The following is an 18705-nucleotide window of genomic DNA, read 5'->3' as shown; positions in this document are numbered from 1 at the left end:
AGTAAACTGCCTGCTACTCAGGTCCAGAAGCTAGGATATGCATATAATTGGTAGATTTGGATAAAAAACACTCTAAAGTTTCCAAAACTGTTAGAAATAATGTCTGTGACTATAACAGAACTGATATGGCAGGCGAAAACCTGAGGAAAATCCATCCAAGAAGTGCCTTTATTTTGAAATGCCTGTTTTTCTATTGAAAGCCTATCCACCATACAAAGACTTATGACACAGTTCACGGTCTCTATGCCTTCCACAACATGTGGCCAGTCTTTAGGCATTGTTTCAGGCTTTTACTCTGAAAAATTAGGGAGAAACAGCACTTTCAATGAGTGGACAGTGGAAATTTCCAGATATGAAGCCAGCGCATGATCGGGAGCGCGCCTTTCTTGTTTCTCCTTTTCTATTGACGAAGCTTTTGTCCGGTTGAAATATTATTCATTATTTATGACAAAAACAACTTGAGGATTGATTATAAACATCATTTGACATGTTTCTACGAACCTTTATGGTACTTTTTTGATTCTTCGTCTGTTCCAATGGAATACTGAACAAAACGCACCAACAAAACGGAGGTTTTTGGACATAAAGAGGGACATTATCGAACAAAACAAACATTTATTGTGTAACATGGAGTCTTCGGAGTGCAACCATATGAAGATCATCAAAGGTAAGGGATACATTTTATCGCTATTTCTGACTTTTGTTACTCCTTTTCTTGGCTGCTAACTGTTTGTAATGATTTGTCTGCTGTTCTCAGATAATCGCATGGTTTGCTTTCGCCGTAAAGCCTTTATGAAATCTGACACAGCGGTTGGATTAACAAGAAGTTAATCTTTAAGCTGGTGTATAACATTTGTATCTTTTATGTATGCTTATTTTGAGAATTTCTGTTTTTGAATTTGGCGCTCTGCAATTTCACTGGATGTTGGCCAGGTGGGATGGTAGCGTCCCACCCCCCTAGAGAGGTTAATGTTTCTGTTCTGTTCTATAATACTAGGGAGAGATAATTCCAGTGCCAGTCCCTGGTCTCTACACAATGAGAACAGTTTACAGTAGATTCTGTCTGCTGTGAATTATAAGTATCTTTCATAGAAATTGTAACCTTGTGACCCATTCCATACATCTGTTGTTTGTCATGTATACTGAAGGGGGTGTATCTTGGCTATAAAATACCTTTGTACCTTTGTCTTGGGGCTTTCAACGAATCATCTGAGGGTGATTCGTCGCATAGCCATCATTATCGTAGAGCACTCAATCGATTCACTTTATATGTGTGTGTTGTATTAACCTGCTCCCTTATTAACCTGTCTGGGCTAGGGGGCAGTATTTTCACGGCCGGATAAAAAACGTACCCGATTTAAACTGGTTACTACTCTTGCCCAGAAATGAGAATATGCATATAATTAGTAGATTTGGATAGAAAACACTCTAAAGTTTCTAAAACTGTTTGAATGGTGTCTGTGAGTATAACAGAACTCATATGGCAGGCCAAAACCTGAGAAGATGCCACACAGGAAGTGCCCTGTCTGACAATTTGTTGTCCTTCTGTTGCATCTCTAACGAAAATACAGCATCTGTGCTGTAACGTGACACTTTCTAAGGCTTCCATTGGCTCTCTAAAGCCGGCAGAAAGTGGAATGGGGTGTCTGCTGTCTCTGGGCAAAGTACAGCAGCAGAGTTTGTAAGTGGTCAGCCTGGGGACAGTGAGACTGAAATGCGCATTCACGAGACTTCTCGTTGCCCGGTTGGAATATTATCGCTATTTTACGAGAAAAATAGCATAAAAATGTATTTTAAACAGCGTTTGACATGCTTCTAAGTACGGTAATGGAATATTTTAACATGCGCTCGCGTGTTACCCTTCGGATAGTGACCTCAACACACGAACAAAACGGAGCTATTTGGATATAACTATGGATTATTTGGAACCAAAACAACATTTGTTGTTGAAGTAGAAGTCCTGGGAGTGCATTCTGACAAAGAACAGCAAAGGTAATCCAATTTTCCTAATAGTAATTCTGAGTTTAGTGAGCCCCAAACTTGGTGGGTGTCAAATTAGCTAGCCTGTGATGGCCGAGCTATGTACTCAGAATATTGCAAAATGTGCTTTCGCCGAAAAGCTATTTTAAAATCTGACTTAGCGTTTGCATAAAGGAGTTCTGTATCTATAATTCTTAAAATAATTGTTATGTATTTTGTCAACGTTTATCATGAGTAATTTAGTAAATTCACCGGAAGTTTTCGGTGGGTATGCTAGTTCTGAATATCACAGGCTAATGTAAAAAGCTGGTTTTTGATATAAATATGAACTTGATTGAACAAAACATGCATGTATTGTATAACATAATGTCCTAGGAGTGTCATCTGATGAAGATCATCAAAGGTTAGTGCTGCATTTAGCTGTGGTTTTGGTTTTTGTGACATATATGCTTGCTTTGAAAATGGCTGTGTGATTATTTTTGGCAGGGTACTCTCCTGACATAATCTAATGTTTTGCTTTCGCTGTAAAGCCTTTTTGAAATCGGACAATGTGGTTAGATTAACGAGAGTCTTGTCTTTAAAATGGTGTAAAATAGTCATATGTTTGAGAAATTGAAGTTATAGCATTTTTGAGGTATTTGTATTTCGCGCCACGCGATTCCACTGGCTGTTGACTAGGGTGGGACGCAAACCTCCCACCTAGCCCAGAGAGGTTAATAAGTGAATAAAGATATAGTTTAAGTATAACTCTGACTTGTGTGATAAGTTTGTCTCTCCTCATTTGATAGTAAATAAATTGACCACCACACATGTCTGGTGGAAACCTGGCACCATCCCTACGGTAAAGCATGGGGGTGGAAGCATCATGCTGTGAGGATGTTTTTCAGCGGCAGGGACTGGGAGATTAGTCAGGATCGAGGAAAATTTGAATGGAGCAAAGTACAGAGCAGTTTTGATGAAAACCTGCTCCAGAGCGCTCAGGACCTAAGACTGGGCCGAAGGTTCACCTTCCAACAGGACAATGACCCTAAGCACACAGCCAAGACAACTTTTTTATTTTTTATTTTATTTAAACTTTATTTAACCAGGTAGGCCAGTTGAGAACAAGTTCTCATTTACAACTGCGACCTGGCCAAGATAAAGCAAAGGAGTGCGAAACACAAACAACAACACAGAGTTACACATGGAATGAACAAACGTACAGTCAATAACACAATAGAAAAAATAGACATACAGTGTGTGCAAATGAGGTAAGATTATGGAGGTAAGGCAATAAATAGGCCGTAGTGGGGAAGTAATTACAATTTAGCAAATAAACACTGGAGTGAAAGATGAATGTGCAAGTAGATATACTGGGGTGCAAAGGAGCAAAAAAACAAAACAATATGGGGATGAGGTAGTTCGATGGGCTATTTACAGATGGGCTATGTACATGTGCAGTGATCTGTGAGCTGCTCTGACAGCTGATGCTTAAAGTTATTGAGGGAGATATGAGTCTCCAGCTTCAGTCATTTTTGCAATTAATTCCAGTCATTGGCAGCAGAGAACTGGAAGGAAAAGCGGCCAAAAGAGGAATAGGCTTTGGGGGTGACCAGTGAAATATACCTGCTGGAGCGCGTGCTACGGTGTGGGTGTTGCTATGGTGACCAGTGAGCTGAGATAATGCGGGGCTTTACCTAGCAAAGACTTAAAGATGACCTGGAGCCAGTGGGTTTGGCGACAGAGTATGACGTGAGGGCCAGCCAACGAGAGCATACAGGTCACAGTGGTGGGTAGTATATGGGGCTTTGGTGACAAAACGTTTGGCACTGTGATAGACTGCATCCAATTTGCTGAGTAGAGTGTTGGAGGCTATTTTATAAATGACATCGCCGAAGTCAAAGATCGGCAGGATAGTCAGTTTTACGAGGTTATGTTTGGCAGCATGAGTGAAGGATGCTTTGTTGCAAAATAGGAAGCCGATTCTATATTTAATTTTGGATTGGAGATGCTTAATGTCAGTCTCGAAGGAAAGTTTACAGTCTAACTAGACACCTAGGTATTTGTAATTGCCCACATATTCCAAGTCAGAACCGTCCAGAGTAGTGATGCTGGATGGGTGGGCAGGTGCGTTCAGTGATCGGTTGAAGAGCATGCATTTAGTTGAACTTGCATTTAAGAGCAGTTGGGGGCCACGGAAGGAGAGTTGTATGGCATTGAAGCTCGTCTGGAGGTTAGTTAACACAGTGTCCAAAGAAGGGCCAGAAGTATTCAGAATGGTGTCGTCTGCGTAGAGGTGGATCAGAGAATCACCAGCAGCAAGAGCGACATCATTGATGTATACAGAGAAAAGAGTCAGCCCGAGAATTGAACCCTGTGGCACCCCTATAGAGACAGGCCCTCCGATTTGACACGAAGAAAACGCTGTCTGAGAAGTAGTTGGTGAACCAGGCGAGGCAGTCATTTGAGAAACCAAGGCTGTTGAGTCTGCCGATAAGAATGTGGTGATTGACAGAGTCGAAAGCCTTGGCCAGGTCGATGAATACGGCTGCAATATTGTCTTTTATTGATGGCGGTTATGATATCGTTTAGGACCTTGAGCGTGGCTGAGGTGCACCCATGACCAGCTCGGAAACTAGATTGCATAGCGGAGAAGGTACGGTGGGATTCGAAATGGTCGGTGATCTGTTTGTTAACTTGGTTTTTGAAGACCTTAGAAAGGCAGGGTAGGATAGATATAGGTCTGTAACAGTTTGGGTCTAGAGTGTCTCCCCCTTTGAAGAGGGGGATGACCGCAGCAGCTTTCCAATCTTTGGGTATCTCAGACGATACAAAAGAGAGGTTGAAAGGGCTAGTAATAGGGGTTGCAACAAGGAATAATTTTAGAAAGAGAGGGTCCAGATTGTCTAGCCCAGCTGATTTGTAGGGGTCCAGATTTTGCAACTCTTTTCGAACATCAGCTATCTCGATTTGGGTGAAGCAGAAATGGGGGAGGTTTGGGCAAGTTGCTGTGGGGGTGCAGGGCTGTTGACCGGGGTAGCGGTAGCCAGGTGGAAAGCATGGCCAGTCGTAGAAAAATGCTTATTGAAATTCTCAATTATCGTGGATTTATCGGTGGTGACAGTGTTTCCAAGCCTCAGTGCAGTGGGCAGCTGGGAGGAGGTGCTCTTATTCTCCATGGACTTTACAGTATCCCAGAACTTTTTGGCGTTTGTGCTACAGGATGCACATTTCTGATTGAAAAAGTTAGCCTTTGCTTTCCTAACTGCCTGTGTATATTGGTTCCTAACTTCCCTGGAAAGTTGCAAATCGTGGGGGATATATGATGCTAATGCATTACGCCACAGGATGTTTTTGTGCTGGTCAAGGGAAGTCAGATCTGGAATGAACCATATGCTATATCTGTTCCTGGTTCAACATTTTTTGAATGGGGCATGCTTATTTAAGATGGTGAGGAAAGTACTTTTAAAGAATAACCAGGCATCCTCTACTGACGGAATGAGGTCAATATCCTTCCAAGATACCTGGGCCAGGTCGATTAGAAAGGCCTGCTCACTGAAGTGTTTTAGGGAGCATTTGACAGTGATGAGGGGTGGTCGTTTGACCGCAGAACCATTACGGACGCAGGCAATGAGGTAGTGATCGCTGAGATCCTGGTTGAAGACAGCAGAGGTGTATTTAGAGGGCAGGTGGGTTAGGATGATATCTATGAGGGTGCCCGTGTTTACATATTTGGGGTTGTACCTGGTAGGTTCATTGATAATTTGTGTGAGATTGAGGGCATCTAGCTTAGATTGTAGGACGGCCGGGGTGTTAAGCATGTCCCAGTTTAGGTCACCTAACAGTACGAGCTCTGAAGATAGATGGGGGGCAATCAATTCACATGTGCAGGAGTGAACCCGATCGAACATCTCTGGAGAGACCGGAAAATAGCTGTGCAGCGACGCTCCCCATCCAACCTGACAGAGTGAGAGGATCTGCAGAGAGAATGGGAGAAACTCCCCAAATACAGGTGTGCCAAGCTTGTAGCGTCATACCAAGAAGACTTGAGGCTGTAATCGCTGCCAAAGGTGCTTCAACAGAGTACTGAGTAAACAGTCTGAATACTTATGTAAATGTGATATTTCATTTCTTTTAATTTTCTATAAATTTGCAAACATTTATAAAGTCCTGTTTTTGCTTTGTCATTATGGGGTATTGTGTGCAGATTGACGAGGAAAAAAAGCAATTTAATCTATTTTAGAATAATGCTGTAACGTAACAAAATGTGTAAAAAGTCAATGGGTCTGAATACTTTCTGCACTGTATGTTGGTGTATGTTTGTATGAGTTGTACGTGGAGAGTAAAAGCTACCTGGAGCAGTTGCCACAGTCTTGCAGGATGTCATAGGAGCTGTTGATGTTAGTGAAGTAGAACTGAGTCTGTATCGTCACACAGCTGGTCTCTCTGGAGTCCATCCCCTCTGCCTCCACCTCATCTTCAACACACAGACATAGCCAAATACATATTGATGTGGACACAGATAATCACTAGTACACTCTAGTGTTGCAATCACTGTCCTTCATAAAAAAACAGATATATAGGACAGTGATATAACATAGAGCACCTCTGCAGAAACCACAATATCTCGACTTTGTACTCACCTGTGACAAACCAACTGTGGTAGACCATTCCATAGAGCAACTGCTGAAATAGGGACCTGGGTGGAAAGGGAGATTGTTTAAAGGATGTTGGTAGTGCAAATATGTGGCTCTGTTTAAGTAGTGTGTGTTTCAGGCAACAGTATTCTTGTATTCTCTGGTCTTACCAGGCAGCTGCTGATGACCACCAGGCCAGGTTCACAAAGTCTGCAATGGTGGGCTGATGGGACAGAGAAAGAAGGGGACACATGAACACAAGGACATTGACTGTTCACCATTTTAAATTAGCTAGCTATCAAGCATTCATTCATCCATTATTACAGATGGGTGATAGCCGTGTCTTATTTATTTTGTATTTTTTTGTATTTTACCCCCTTTTCTCCCCAATTTTGTTCTCGTCTCATCGCTGCAACTCCCCAACGGGCTCGGGAGGCGAAGGTCGAGTCATGCATCCTCCGAAACAATACCTGCCAAACCAAGCTTCTTAACACCCGCCCGCTTAACCCGGAAGCCAGCTGCACCAATGTGTCGGAGGAAACACTGTTCAACTGATGACCGGAGTCAGCCTGCAGGCGCCCGGCCCACCACAAGGAGTCACTAGAGCACATTGAGCCCAGTAAAGCCCCCCTGGCTGAACCCTCCCCTAACCTGGACGACGCTGGGCCAATTGTGCGCCGCCCTAGGGGACTCCCGATTAAGGCCGGTTGTGATAAAGCCCGGGATCAAACCTGGGTCTGTAGTGATGCCTCTAGTACTGCGATGCAGTGCCTTAGACGCTGCGCCACTCGGGAGGCCCGATAGCCGTGTCTTTCATTGTTGAATGTGTGAAGTCCTTACCACAAAGACTACTCTTGGTGCAGCTCCGGTGTTGCTGCTTGGCACGGGGTCACACACAGACTGGTAGTCAAAGGACTGCTTCCGGTTGTAAAAGGAGTTGTTGTAGAGAGCATGCATCAGGTAGGGGTCCACCTCACTGAAGAACATGCCAATCTGTGGAAGAGAGGAAACAGAATTATACAACATGCCCCAAAGTCAAGGATAGACTGGGTTCAATAAAGCTTTGTAGTAACTGTCAGGACATGTCACCTTGTTCCAGTGATCCTTCTGATTGGACATGATCAGGAAACCACCGTCATCCACCAGGTAACAAAGAAGGTCCTGCATGGACAGGCGCAGATGGACAACCATGACGTCATGAGACCCCAACTGTTAGTCTGTTTAACTCACAACTATGTCTTAGCTTCATGCATATAGTACCATTGAAAACATGATAGTAGCATTGTTCACAGTGGTGTAGTGATGCCTGGAGAAGTGAGTATACTCAAATTTTGCTAAATAATTCCCAAACGACCTTCCCTGTGCAAAGAATTATATGAGAAACATTGAAAAATCCCATATTGATCTTTCACAATCAGGCCAAACCAAAATGTACTGTGCAAGTAGACTAATAGTAGTCCTACCATTGAAACAGATACATCAGGCTGTCAACTGAGTCGATTCTTTTTTTTCAGGTTTTTGCTCTGAAAGTCACAGTTTTTTAATAGAAAAACAAGAACAAGAACATTTGATGTTCTAAGTCCTCAACAATGCTTAAACCACACCAGGAGACCAATTTTGAGGTCTAGGAAAAATGTAGTTACCCTTTAATTCAAGTGCCAGGCACCTAGCACTGTTGTTTGGTTAGTGGTGTTTCTGTAGCATATGAGATGGAGTTTGTAAAACAAATGGCCACTGGATTGATGCAAGTAATTATGATATAATTCTGCCAGGTAGACATAGGCTAGTTAACATTTAATTGAGAAGGTTTTTTGGAAAGCCTTTCCATCTACCAGAAGACAGTTTGTCACACCTTGATCTGTTTCACCTGTCCTTGTGATTGTCTCCACCCCCCTCCAGGTGTCGCCCATCTTCCCCATTATCCCCTGTGTATTTACAGTTGAAGTCGGAAGTTTACATACACTTAGGTTGGACTCATTAAGACTCATTTTTCAACCACTCCACAAATTTCTTCTGAACAAACTATAGTTTTGGCAAGTCGGTTAGGACATCTACTTTGTGCAAGACACAAGTAATTTTTCAAACAATTGTTTACAGACAAGATTATTTCACTTATAATTCACTGTATCACAATTCCAGTGGGTCAGAAGTTTACATACACTATGTTGACTGTGCCTTAAACAGCTTGGAAAATTCCAGAAGATGATGTCATGGCTTTAGAACCATCCTATTGGCTAATTGACATAATTTGAGTCAATTGGAGGTGTACCTGTGGATGTATTTCAAGGCCTACCTTCAAACTCAGTGCCTCTTTGCTTGACATCATGGGAAAATCAAAAGAAATCAACCAAGACCTCAGAAAAAAATTGTGGAACTCCACAAGTCTGGCTCATCCTTGGGAGCAATTTCCAAACGCCTGAAGGTACCACTTTCATCTGTACAAACAATAGTACGCAAGTATAAACACCATGGAACGCTCAGGAAGGAGACGCATGTCGTCTCCTAGAGGTGAACATACTTTGGTGCGAAAAGTGCAAATTAATCCCAGAACAACAGCAAAGGACCTTGTGAAGATGCTGGAGGAAACAGGTACAAAAGTATCTATAGCAACAGTAAAAAGAGTCCTATATCGACATAACCCGAAAGGCCGCTCAGCAAGGAAGAAGCCACTGCTCCAAAACCGCCATAAAAAAAGCTAGGCTACGGTTTGCAACTGCACATGGGGACAAAGATCGTACTTTTTGGAGAAATGTCCTCTGGTCTGATGAAACAATAATAGAACTGTTTGGCCATAATGACCATCGTTATGTTTGGAGGAAAAAGGGGGAGGCTTGCAAGCCGAAGAAAACCATCCCAACTGTGAAGCACAGGGGTGACAGCATCATGTTGTGGGGGTGCTTTTCTGCAGGAGGGACTGGTGCACTTCACAAAATAGATGGCATCATGAGGAAGGACAATTATGTGGATATATTGAAGCAATATCTCAAGACATCAGTCAGGAAGTTAAAGCTTGGTCGCAAATGGGTATTCCAAATGGACAATGACCCCAAGCATTCTTCCAAAGTTGTGGCAAAATGGCTTAAGGACAACAAAGTCAAGGTATTGGAGTGGCCATCACAAAGCCCGGACCTCAATCCCATAGAAAATTTGTGGGCAGAACTGAAAAAGCGTGTGCGAGCAAGGAGGCCTACAAACCTGGCTCAGTTACACCAGCTCTGTCAGGAGGAATGAGCCAAAATTCACCCAACTTATTGTGGGAAGCTTGTGGAAGGCTACCCAAAATGTTTGACCCAAGTTAAACAATTTAAAGGCAATGCTACCAAATACTAATTGAGTGTATGTAAACTTCTGACCCACTGGAGATGTGATGAAAGAAATAGAAGCTGAAATAAATAATTCTCTCTACTATTATTCTGACATTTCACATTCTTAAAATGAAGTGGTGATCCTAACTGACCTAAGACAGGGAGTTTTTACTAGGATTAAATGTCAGGAGTTGTGAAAAACTGAGTTTAAATGTATTTGGCTAAGGTGTATGTAAACTTCCGACTTCAACTCCATACCTGTTGCCAGTTCGTCTTGTTTGTCAAGTCAACCAGCGTTTTTGTTCTCAGTTCCTGCTTTTCCCAGTCTCTCTTTTTCTCGCCCTCCTGGTTTTTACATTTACATTTTAGTCATTTAGCAGACGCTCTTATTCAGAGCGACTTACAGTAGTGAATGCATACATTTCATTTCATGCATTATTTTTTTTGTTTTTGTACTGGCCCCCCGTGGGAATCGAACCCACAACCCTGGCGTTGCACACACCATGCTGGCGTTGCAAACACCATGCTCTACCAACTGAGCCACAGGGAAGGCTGGTTTTGACCCTTGCCTGTCCTGACTCTAAGCCCGCCTGCCTGACCACTCTGCCTGCCCCTGCCCCTGACCCTGAGTCTGCCTGCCTGCCAACCTGTACCTTTGCCCCACCTCTGGATTGTTTGACCTCTGCCTACCCTGACCCTGAGCCTGCCTGCAGTCCGGTACCGTTGCCCCACCTCTGGCTTACTGACCCCTGCCTGCCTTGACCTGTCTATTGCCTGCCCCTGTTGGAATATTAAACCATTGTCAATTCGACGTGTCTGCATCTGGGTCTTACGTTGATTCCTGATAAGTTAGGCCTATCATAAGCATCACTATCTATTAACTGTTCCTTAATTGTTTGAAACTTGGATGTTGGAGGTAATTATTTTAAGGCATTATCCTAGTCATATTAGCAACCCATGATAGTTGTTGCATCTTTAGATCTCCCCTCTCAACATTTCTAAGGAATATTTCCATCTCTGTCCATGAAACCAATTGCATGTGCGGTGGGCATTTTAGAATGTTGTTTTCACACAAATTGCATTTTGGAACATTCACACCGTTCTAGGCCTACTGCCGTGTGCACATTGCTGCACTGAAAATGTGAAGAAATAATAATTGATCAACATTTTAAGCTAAACAGCATTATTAATTGATACGGCGTATACCTACACTACTTTGATAAGCATCCTGGGGATTAAGAAGTGAGTATACGCAATGCCCACTGAAAAATAAGTGGGTATTTGGCATATACCTGCATATACCCTCCACTACACCACTGATTATTCTTTATCTTACTTCGCTGTTGGCTTCACAGTCCATCTCACAACCACTGGTTGGTCCACACTGTCAAAAACAAATAATCATCAACGATAAGCAAAAAATACATTTCATATGTTTGTGTGTGGGTTTAATTCCTGGTTGTCCTTATGTTTGTTACCGTTTGTTGGACTTGGCGGTTGTCACTTGTTGGACTTGTTTGGTTGCTAGCCAGGATCTTGAATTTGTCCACCCAGGCCTCAAGGTCCAGCTTTACTCCAACCACTAGTCATACACAGAGGGAGAGACATTGAGATATACCCAAATAAATGAGAGAGAAGGGGAGAGTGTGCATGAGAGAGAGAGAGAGAGAGAAGACAGAGTGGGAAAGAGAGAGAGACAGATATTTTCCTCCTACCATGACAAAAATATTTCCCTCCAAATACCTACTTCAGATGTACTCTCTTAATTTGACCATGATAATAATCCTGCAGCAACAGGAAATGTGAATTAGTATGTGGATTATAATTAATGGACATTTTTGTAGGTGTTGATATATTTTGCATTATCAAAAATTATCAACTTTACAAGAGTTTTTACACCTTGAATACACTACAATTTACATTACCTGCTGTGCAAGAAAGTCCTCTGCGACAACAGAGTGATCAAATTAAGATTTTAAATCCTGCAGTGGATTAATACATCAAACTACTCCATACTAGCCCCACATTCCCATGTGCTACACCTCCAACAATGCTAATGAACCCTTCCCTCTCAGAGTCCCAGATTCCCAGTGAGGTGCGGCACAGCTCACCTGCAGGTTTGATGGTTTTCCCTCCCACTGTGATCTCCACTGCAGTGCTGACCAGGATTCCTATAGTGTCGTTCTCTGGGTTTAGCAGCTCATCATTCACTTCATGGGAGAAGGAGAAGAACGAGAAGGAGAAGAACGAGAAGGAGGGATGGAGGAGGGAGGGAGGGAGGAAGGAAAGAAGGGGGAGGGAGGGAGGAAGGGATGGAGGAGAGATGGAGGAAGGAGGGAGAAAGGATGGAGGAGGGAGGAGGGAGGGAGGAGGGAGGGAGGAAGGATGGAGGAGGGAGGAAGGGATGGAGGAGAGATGGAGGAAGGAGGGAGAAAGGATGGAGGAGGGAGAGAGGGAGGGAGGAGGGAGGAGGGATGGAGGAGGGAGGGAGGGAGGGAGGAAGGATGGAGGAGAGAGGGAGGAGGGATGGGTTAGGGAAGGATGGGGGAAGGATGGAGGAGGGATCGAGGAGGAAGGAGGGAGGAGGGAGGGAGGAGGGATGGAGGAAAGAGGGAGCAGGGACAGGGGGAGGGAGTCAATAACAAATAAATCAACAGAACAGATCCCATAAAGGCTTTAGTAGTACAGTAGTGTCTGGGTGGAGGTGAGACAGATGATGACTCACCGGTGCGATAAGGCGCTCTGAAGATGTAGCCCTTGTTGTCCAGACTGCGGCGGTAATAGCTGGCATTAAAAGGCTCAGGGTCCTCTTCCCAGGTCTCAGCAGCCCTGAGGATCAGCACAACATTAAAACTCACGGACAGAGCCAGGGCCAGAAACGGATAAACTGTAAGGTATACTGGCAGATACCTTGGTCCAAGCTATCCTGGATATTTAATTCCGGTTTATATGTTTACAAGCACAAAAAGTAATTTAGATACGTTTATGCACTTGACTTTGCCCTTCACTTTGGTCCAATGTTTGGGAGGTTTTACATGCACATCCAATGTACTCTAATACATACAACTTTGAAGAAAGGTTTGGTGGTAGATTAAGACTGGACTCACTTGTTGGGAAACACTCTTGTAATCCCTCCGTCTGTTGCAGCAAACACTGCCAGAAAGCCATATCTTCAACACAGAATAGGAGAGTGAGAATACAGGAAGTACCCAGACTCCGGATATAACACATAGTACACATGCAGTCCTCTACTCACGTGGTGAGGTCTTTGGTCTTCCACACCTTCTCCACCAGCTGTCTGATGATGCCAGTGTCCAGGATGAGGTTATGAAGGAGCAGGTTGTCACCTGGGTTAGACCACAGTGAGAAGGGGACATGCTTTAGAAGGCATTGTGAATGGCAGCAAATTGTTGATTGTGACTGTGCATTTAAATACTGTGTATAGCGGTCAAATGTAAACAATGAGAATTCTGATCATGCCATTACATTCCTACAAGTGGCGAGGTTACTGTAAGAAGAGGGAACTGGAGAGATGGAGGGACTCACATTGTTTGGAGTCAGGTGTCACCTTCTCCATGAGAGCGATGAAGTTGAGCAGGAACTCAGTGTTGTTGTTGGAGAGCTCTAGCTCGTTGCAGTATTCCCTGAGGACATTCAGCGGCAGCATGTTTTTTTTGACCCAAGAACAGTTGAGAACAAACACACAATATGTGTCTGGCTTCTCATATTCTCTGAGCGGGTATATGGACAGCTCTTACTTACAATGCCCAGATGCACATTCCCAAACACTCTCACAGCACACAAATCCATAGAAACTCATACGCATGCATGTCCTGCGGCTGTCAAGATATTCAAACATGCCTACAAGACAGACTGTCAAGAGTGAAATATGGAGTGAAGGGCTGGTGAACGCAACACACTGGCAGCAGACAGAGTGAGTGTACTTGTCAGTCTTTCAGCATGGAGCTGGGAGCTTTACAGGATGAAGGTCTGATCATGACAAAAAGAAAACATGCAAAGGGGGATTTCATTCACCTTTTTATACACATTATACTGTATATCTTTATTTACTTCAAGTAGGTATTCTCAAGATTACATACTGTATTCATACTGCAGTCACAAACACACCTTGGAATATGCATACACACAAAACCATGCAGCACCAACTGGTGACATGCAAAGTATGTGAGGTAGCACAGGAACAGTTCTGGGGGCAGGGAGGGTAAGTTTTGTGATGGGAGGGGTTACTTTGGGGCAGGAGGCGAGAAAGATTGAATGCACTGAAATTCCCAAAATGTAGACTATATAAATTCTGTTGTCAGAAACGGTAAAAAACAAAAACACAAGTGACGCTACACTCCTCACTTTGTCAACAAAGAACGCACAAAGTCAAACCATGATATGAGAAAACCAACAGCAATGACACTACAACAAAATAATCGAAGGCACAGTCTTGAACACCACAAGAAAAGAAATGCGAGGTGTGATTGACAATAACAAATGACCAGTGGCTGAGGAGATTTATTGGTGTGACGTTAAAGTGTTGGGGGTTGAAGGAAGGTGGTGGAAGTGAACAACAGAGTAATGTTGTGGGCTGAAGGTGGTGGAGACACTACAGTGAGGACCATCAAAACAAATGGGAAGACAGCAAGCATTCACACAGGGCTACCTGGGAGCTATGAATACATGTCCTTCAGACTCAAAACTGTTTGGCAGCAGAGATTCAAAATCTGCAACAGAAAGGGGAAGATTATCTGGGAAGAGCCATGAGCAGAGCAGTGGGGGGTTCTGGGTACACAGCGGCTGTTCTTCAGGGGTGCAGGGAACGCGGAAGGGAGTTACCATAGCAACAACGAAGAGGAATCATGGGGGATACACCAGCGTTAGCCAATATGGTGCCTCAAATGCAACCTGACTCTGCCCAGCACTCCCTTCTTTCACATTTTCCACTTTAGTTCATTACCATTGAAAAATCATAACCAGATGAATCCAGCCATTTTGATTTCAAGTTAATTGTTATTTTTTTATGTCGGAGAACTGACTTCCATCACACATCATGAGGGGAAGTGAGTTCTCAGACAGATCAACCCATAATGAGTGCATTTCACAGGCAGGCATCAACATGGCCAACTATTGCAGGGGGAGGTGGGTGGCGCAGGGGTCCCGATGGAAGTGGTCATCCCTCAGACTGGCAGGGGACACGGCTCCAAGAGACACACAATCAGGGGGAAATGCATTGCATTGTGAAGGGCATATCAAAGGGCAACTTGCTTTACCTCTAGTAAGCTAACCTTATTCATTTTCATTCAGATACATCTAACTTTTATATCTATGACTCTTAACCTCATTAAACACTGTAATAGAGCTGCTTTTATCAGACATCTTTTACATTTCAGATTATCTCTATAAAAGTAGAGAAAGTAGATGACAAGTAGATGATACATATAAATATTTGAAAACTGATAAATTGACTGCAGTGCCCAGGTAGTGTTGCACCCACAATGCCGTGCACATCCGGGTCATGTTTTTTTTTTTTTTTAGGAGGTAGAGGGCCGTTCCCCCAGCAGTCTGAGGACTGATGGGGGAGGAGGGAGACAAGCTGATGGAGACAGGGGTTACAGAGGGACGACACACGAGGCAGACACCACGGGGCGCTCTGCCACGTACCCAACAACATGAGAGGACCAGGGTGACCCACAGTGTGGCCCTAAAGAGATCTGTCAGCAGCACTAGCTGACACGGATAGGGACAATATAGGTTGAGCTAACTAACACAGTCTATTGTTCAAGGGTCAACTTCATTAAAGCTAACATGCTAATAACCTTAGTTATGCTAACATGGAGATTTAATCACCTGGGCTTAAACAGCTTGGCTACAATGCCGGTGGCCTCAGTCAAGCTAACATATTAATAGTTTACCCGCAGCAGTCATAATAATGTTGTAAATAGTTGATAAACTGTGGTGACATTCAGGTGCACTATCAATGAACTCAAATGGGACCAGCCTCAGTTATACTAATAAACAATGGGGTTAACTTCAGTTTGTTTAACTACATTATAATGACAAACAATGCTTCATCATTACAGGTAGAGCTTTGCCTGCTCTAGTGTGAGGACAGTTAATATGGAGGACGTTCTTTTGGAACCGATGGCGGCTCCTTCAACTCCTGTACACTGGTGTGAGAGTTAAGACATCCTTTCAGCTACAATGACATCGCAAGACAGCGGATAGATAGAGAGAGGGAGGAATAAAGAGATGGAGGTAGAGAAATAGTGAGAGAAAGGGACACAGAGAGATGGAGAGAGGAGACAGAAGGAAAGAGAGAGAGATGGATAGTAAAGTGAGACAACCAGTTTAGAGAGCTATCCACAGAGGGGAGGTGTAGAGAGGACAAAATACAGAGGTTTTAACAGAGAACGTGGATAATATCTGTCTTCTTTGGGTGTTTGGAGGTGTTGTGAGTGTGACTGAAGCACCAGAGACGTGGGGGTGAGGTTGGAGACTGGAGGAGCCATCTTGAGAGAGATGGGGTCTGAGCTGCAGCAGGAGTGTGGGTGAGTGGGTGGGTGTTTGGGTGGGTGGAGAGTGAGGAGGAGGAGGAGGAAGAGGAGGGTCTTGAAGGCAAGATGGGCAGGAACAGAGGCAAGCAGGCTGGGACAGGTGAGGGTGGGGTCAGCGAGGGTGGGAGGAGGTTAAGAACGTAAGGGTAGGGAACGTGGACCAATATGGAGTATACTTGCCCTTGGTGTATTGCACTGTGTGGATCCATCAGAGAGGTAGTGAGCAAGAAAAGAAAGGTTTGGGGTAGGGGGAGGGGGGGTCACAGACAATATTTTATTCAATTATTATTTGAATAAAAATATTGCTTTCTCAAAAGAAAGAAACCAATTAAGTCGAACAGACGAGAAAGAAAAGAAATGAAGAACAAACACATTTTTTGCAAGAGCAAACAAGAAACAGAATAGAATGAGAAAAATAGGAAATCAGAATGTCGAGGAACTGAAAGAAATAAGAAACGGTAAAGGACAAAACCGGCACGGTGAAAGTTAACCATGAAACCCCCAAATAGACGTAACAGAAAGAACCAGGAAAAAAGTGGAGCAACAGGGTCTGGAGAAAGAAAGCATGAGAGAGATAACAGGTGTCCCCATTCAGACCCACTAAACCCCCACAGAGGAAGGAAGGACAGACCCTCATCACGGGCCGTGGGAGTTTATCTACTGAATGATTCCAAAGCTGAATACAAAACAGCAACAAGGAACAGTCCAACAGAAAATAATCCCATATCTTGGAACTCAACAGGAAGACAACTCAATACAAATCATAACAAAAACTAAACAGAAAAGAGTGAAAAGCATGCCTGTTTTCACGGGTTTGGAAACATTAAAAAAACATGTTTATGAACACATACGCTTCAGAATCATTGCTTGTTGGTGGAGAAGAGGCGAGAGCATTTGGCAAAGAAAATAAATAGCACAAGATCACCATTATTTTCACCTTAGTAACACAGTAAAACCACAGCTTTCACCTTTCTGCTAGTTCAGGTTTTTTCTTCAACAGTTGTGAAGAAAAAAAAAATCACCATAGTTAACAGCACAGTATGAAGACAAGAGGGTAGATAGAGGGGGCTGTAGATAAAGGAGGCTGTATAAGAAAACGTTTTACTCCCATTATATCCTTGTCACTGTCACAGGGAAGGAGAGGGGGGCAAGGAGAGAGGAGGAGAGGAGAGGGGGGGGGGGGTATAGAGTGCTCCACTTTGATCGTCCCTACGATGGTGTTCACTGGAGACCCAGGGAGGTCCCAGGGGGGTCCCCCTTGACTTAGTAAGGGGGGCGTAAGGTCATATTTGGGAGAGAGAGAGAGAAAAGAGAGATAGAGAGTGGGCTGGTGTTGGGTGTCTCCTGGTACTTACACTGCACCTGCAGGATCTGGTCACTCAGGTTAGCCTTGATGTGGTTCTCACTGTATGTGGGCAGTACCAGCCCTAGACTGGAGTAGTGAGGCAGACACACAACCACATCAGAATCACATTATATCTGCCCTAATATATACACACACAAATACACACAGAGCCTTGAACAAACATGACATCATTCCCTAATTGGGAGGTGTGAACAACCTGCACTCACACAACAAAATAGGTTCAAATGTTCAAGCTTAATGACGGGCTTATAGAATTGAAAAGAGGGACATTGCTCAGAAACCAAACAGCTGGCTCCCAGCCAACAGAGATGCAGTAAAAATCCTCATCAGGCATTTCTAGGACTATTGAATATCATCAAATTTAATTTTCAGTGTTGCTAGGAGTAAATATCATTATAATTCAACCTCAACCGTTCAACCTAGTTTTGGAGATTAATAAAATGAAAAAAGCATGCAGTTCATTTGTGTTTAGGATCCTACTAGTGTTCTTTCACAAGAAAAAGGAGTGTCTTAATGTTGATTCAGGTGAATAATCCACTATGTAGACAGCAGGCACATTAATAACCTGAGTGTATTCTCTAAATGTACACACACCAGTGGTTGATGACTGATGCAGGAAAGCAAGTTTCTAGATCACAGGGTTATATACCTTATCACAGGCTCAGTTCAAGGTCAGATGATGTCACTCCTATGGTCAGGTGAGAGTTGGATTTCACTCATACCTTCAGGTCCGATCTCCGTCTTACCGCCAGGGTCGTAGTTATTAGCGCACACCGTTGCAAACCGTAACCAAACATTTTGTACCGAATTTTTTTTTGCAAACAAAACAAGTTTTTTATTGGACAAGTTCAGGTAGTCTCTCCCGTTTCGGTTTCGAT

General features: G+C 43.6%; 1 protein-coding gene across 3 annotated transcripts in view; it reads right to left on the bottom strand.

Annotated features, from left to right (window-relative positions):
- Positions 1 to 18705, bottom strand: part of LOC106566000 (voltage-dependent calcium channel subunit alpha-2/delta-2) — a 466343-nt gene that overhangs the window by 7559 nt on the left and 440079 nt on the right. For 2 of the 3 annotated variants that reach the window (XM_045691871.2, XM_082959405.1), the window contains 14 exons: positions 17817 to 17893; positions 14571 to 14631; positions 13448 to 13545; positions 13158 to 13248; positions 13009 to 13071; positions 12627 to 12730; positions 12013 to 12111; positions 11380 to 11483; positions 11238 to 11285; positions 7686 to 7757; positions 7437 to 7589; positions 6767 to 6819; positions 6603 to 6658; positions 6313 to 6436 (listed from right to left, as the gene is read on the bottom strand). In XM_045691871.2, coding sequence (XP_045547827.1) covers positions 6313 to 6436; positions 6603 to 6658; positions 6767 to 6819; positions 7437 to 7589; positions 7686 to 7757; positions 11238 to 11285; positions 11380 to 11483; positions 12013 to 12111; positions 12627 to 12730; positions 13009 to 13071; positions 13158 to 13248; positions 13448 to 13545; positions 14571 to 14631; positions 17817 to 17893 — 1203 coding nt within the window. Of the gene's footprint in view, positions 1 to 6312; positions 6437 to 6602; positions 6659 to 6766; positions 6820 to 7436; positions 7590 to 7685; positions 7758 to 11237; positions 11286 to 11379; positions 11484 to 12012; positions 12112 to 12626; positions 12731 to 13008; positions 13072 to 13157; positions 13249 to 13447; positions 13546 to 14570; positions 14656 to 17816; positions 17894 to 18705 lie in introns of all 3 variants that reach the window. The other variant, XM_045691873.2, reaches the window with a different exon arrangement.

This window comes from Salmo salar, chromosome 12, assembly GCF_965601325.2.
Source record: "Salmo salar chromosome 12, fSalSal1, whole genome shotgun sequence".
Lineage (NCBI taxonomy): Eukaryota > Metazoa > Chordata > Actinopteri > Salmoniformes > Salmonidae > Salmo > Salmo salar.
Note: the sequence above shows the minus strand (reverse complement) of the source record. Positions and strands in the feature narration are given on the sequence as shown.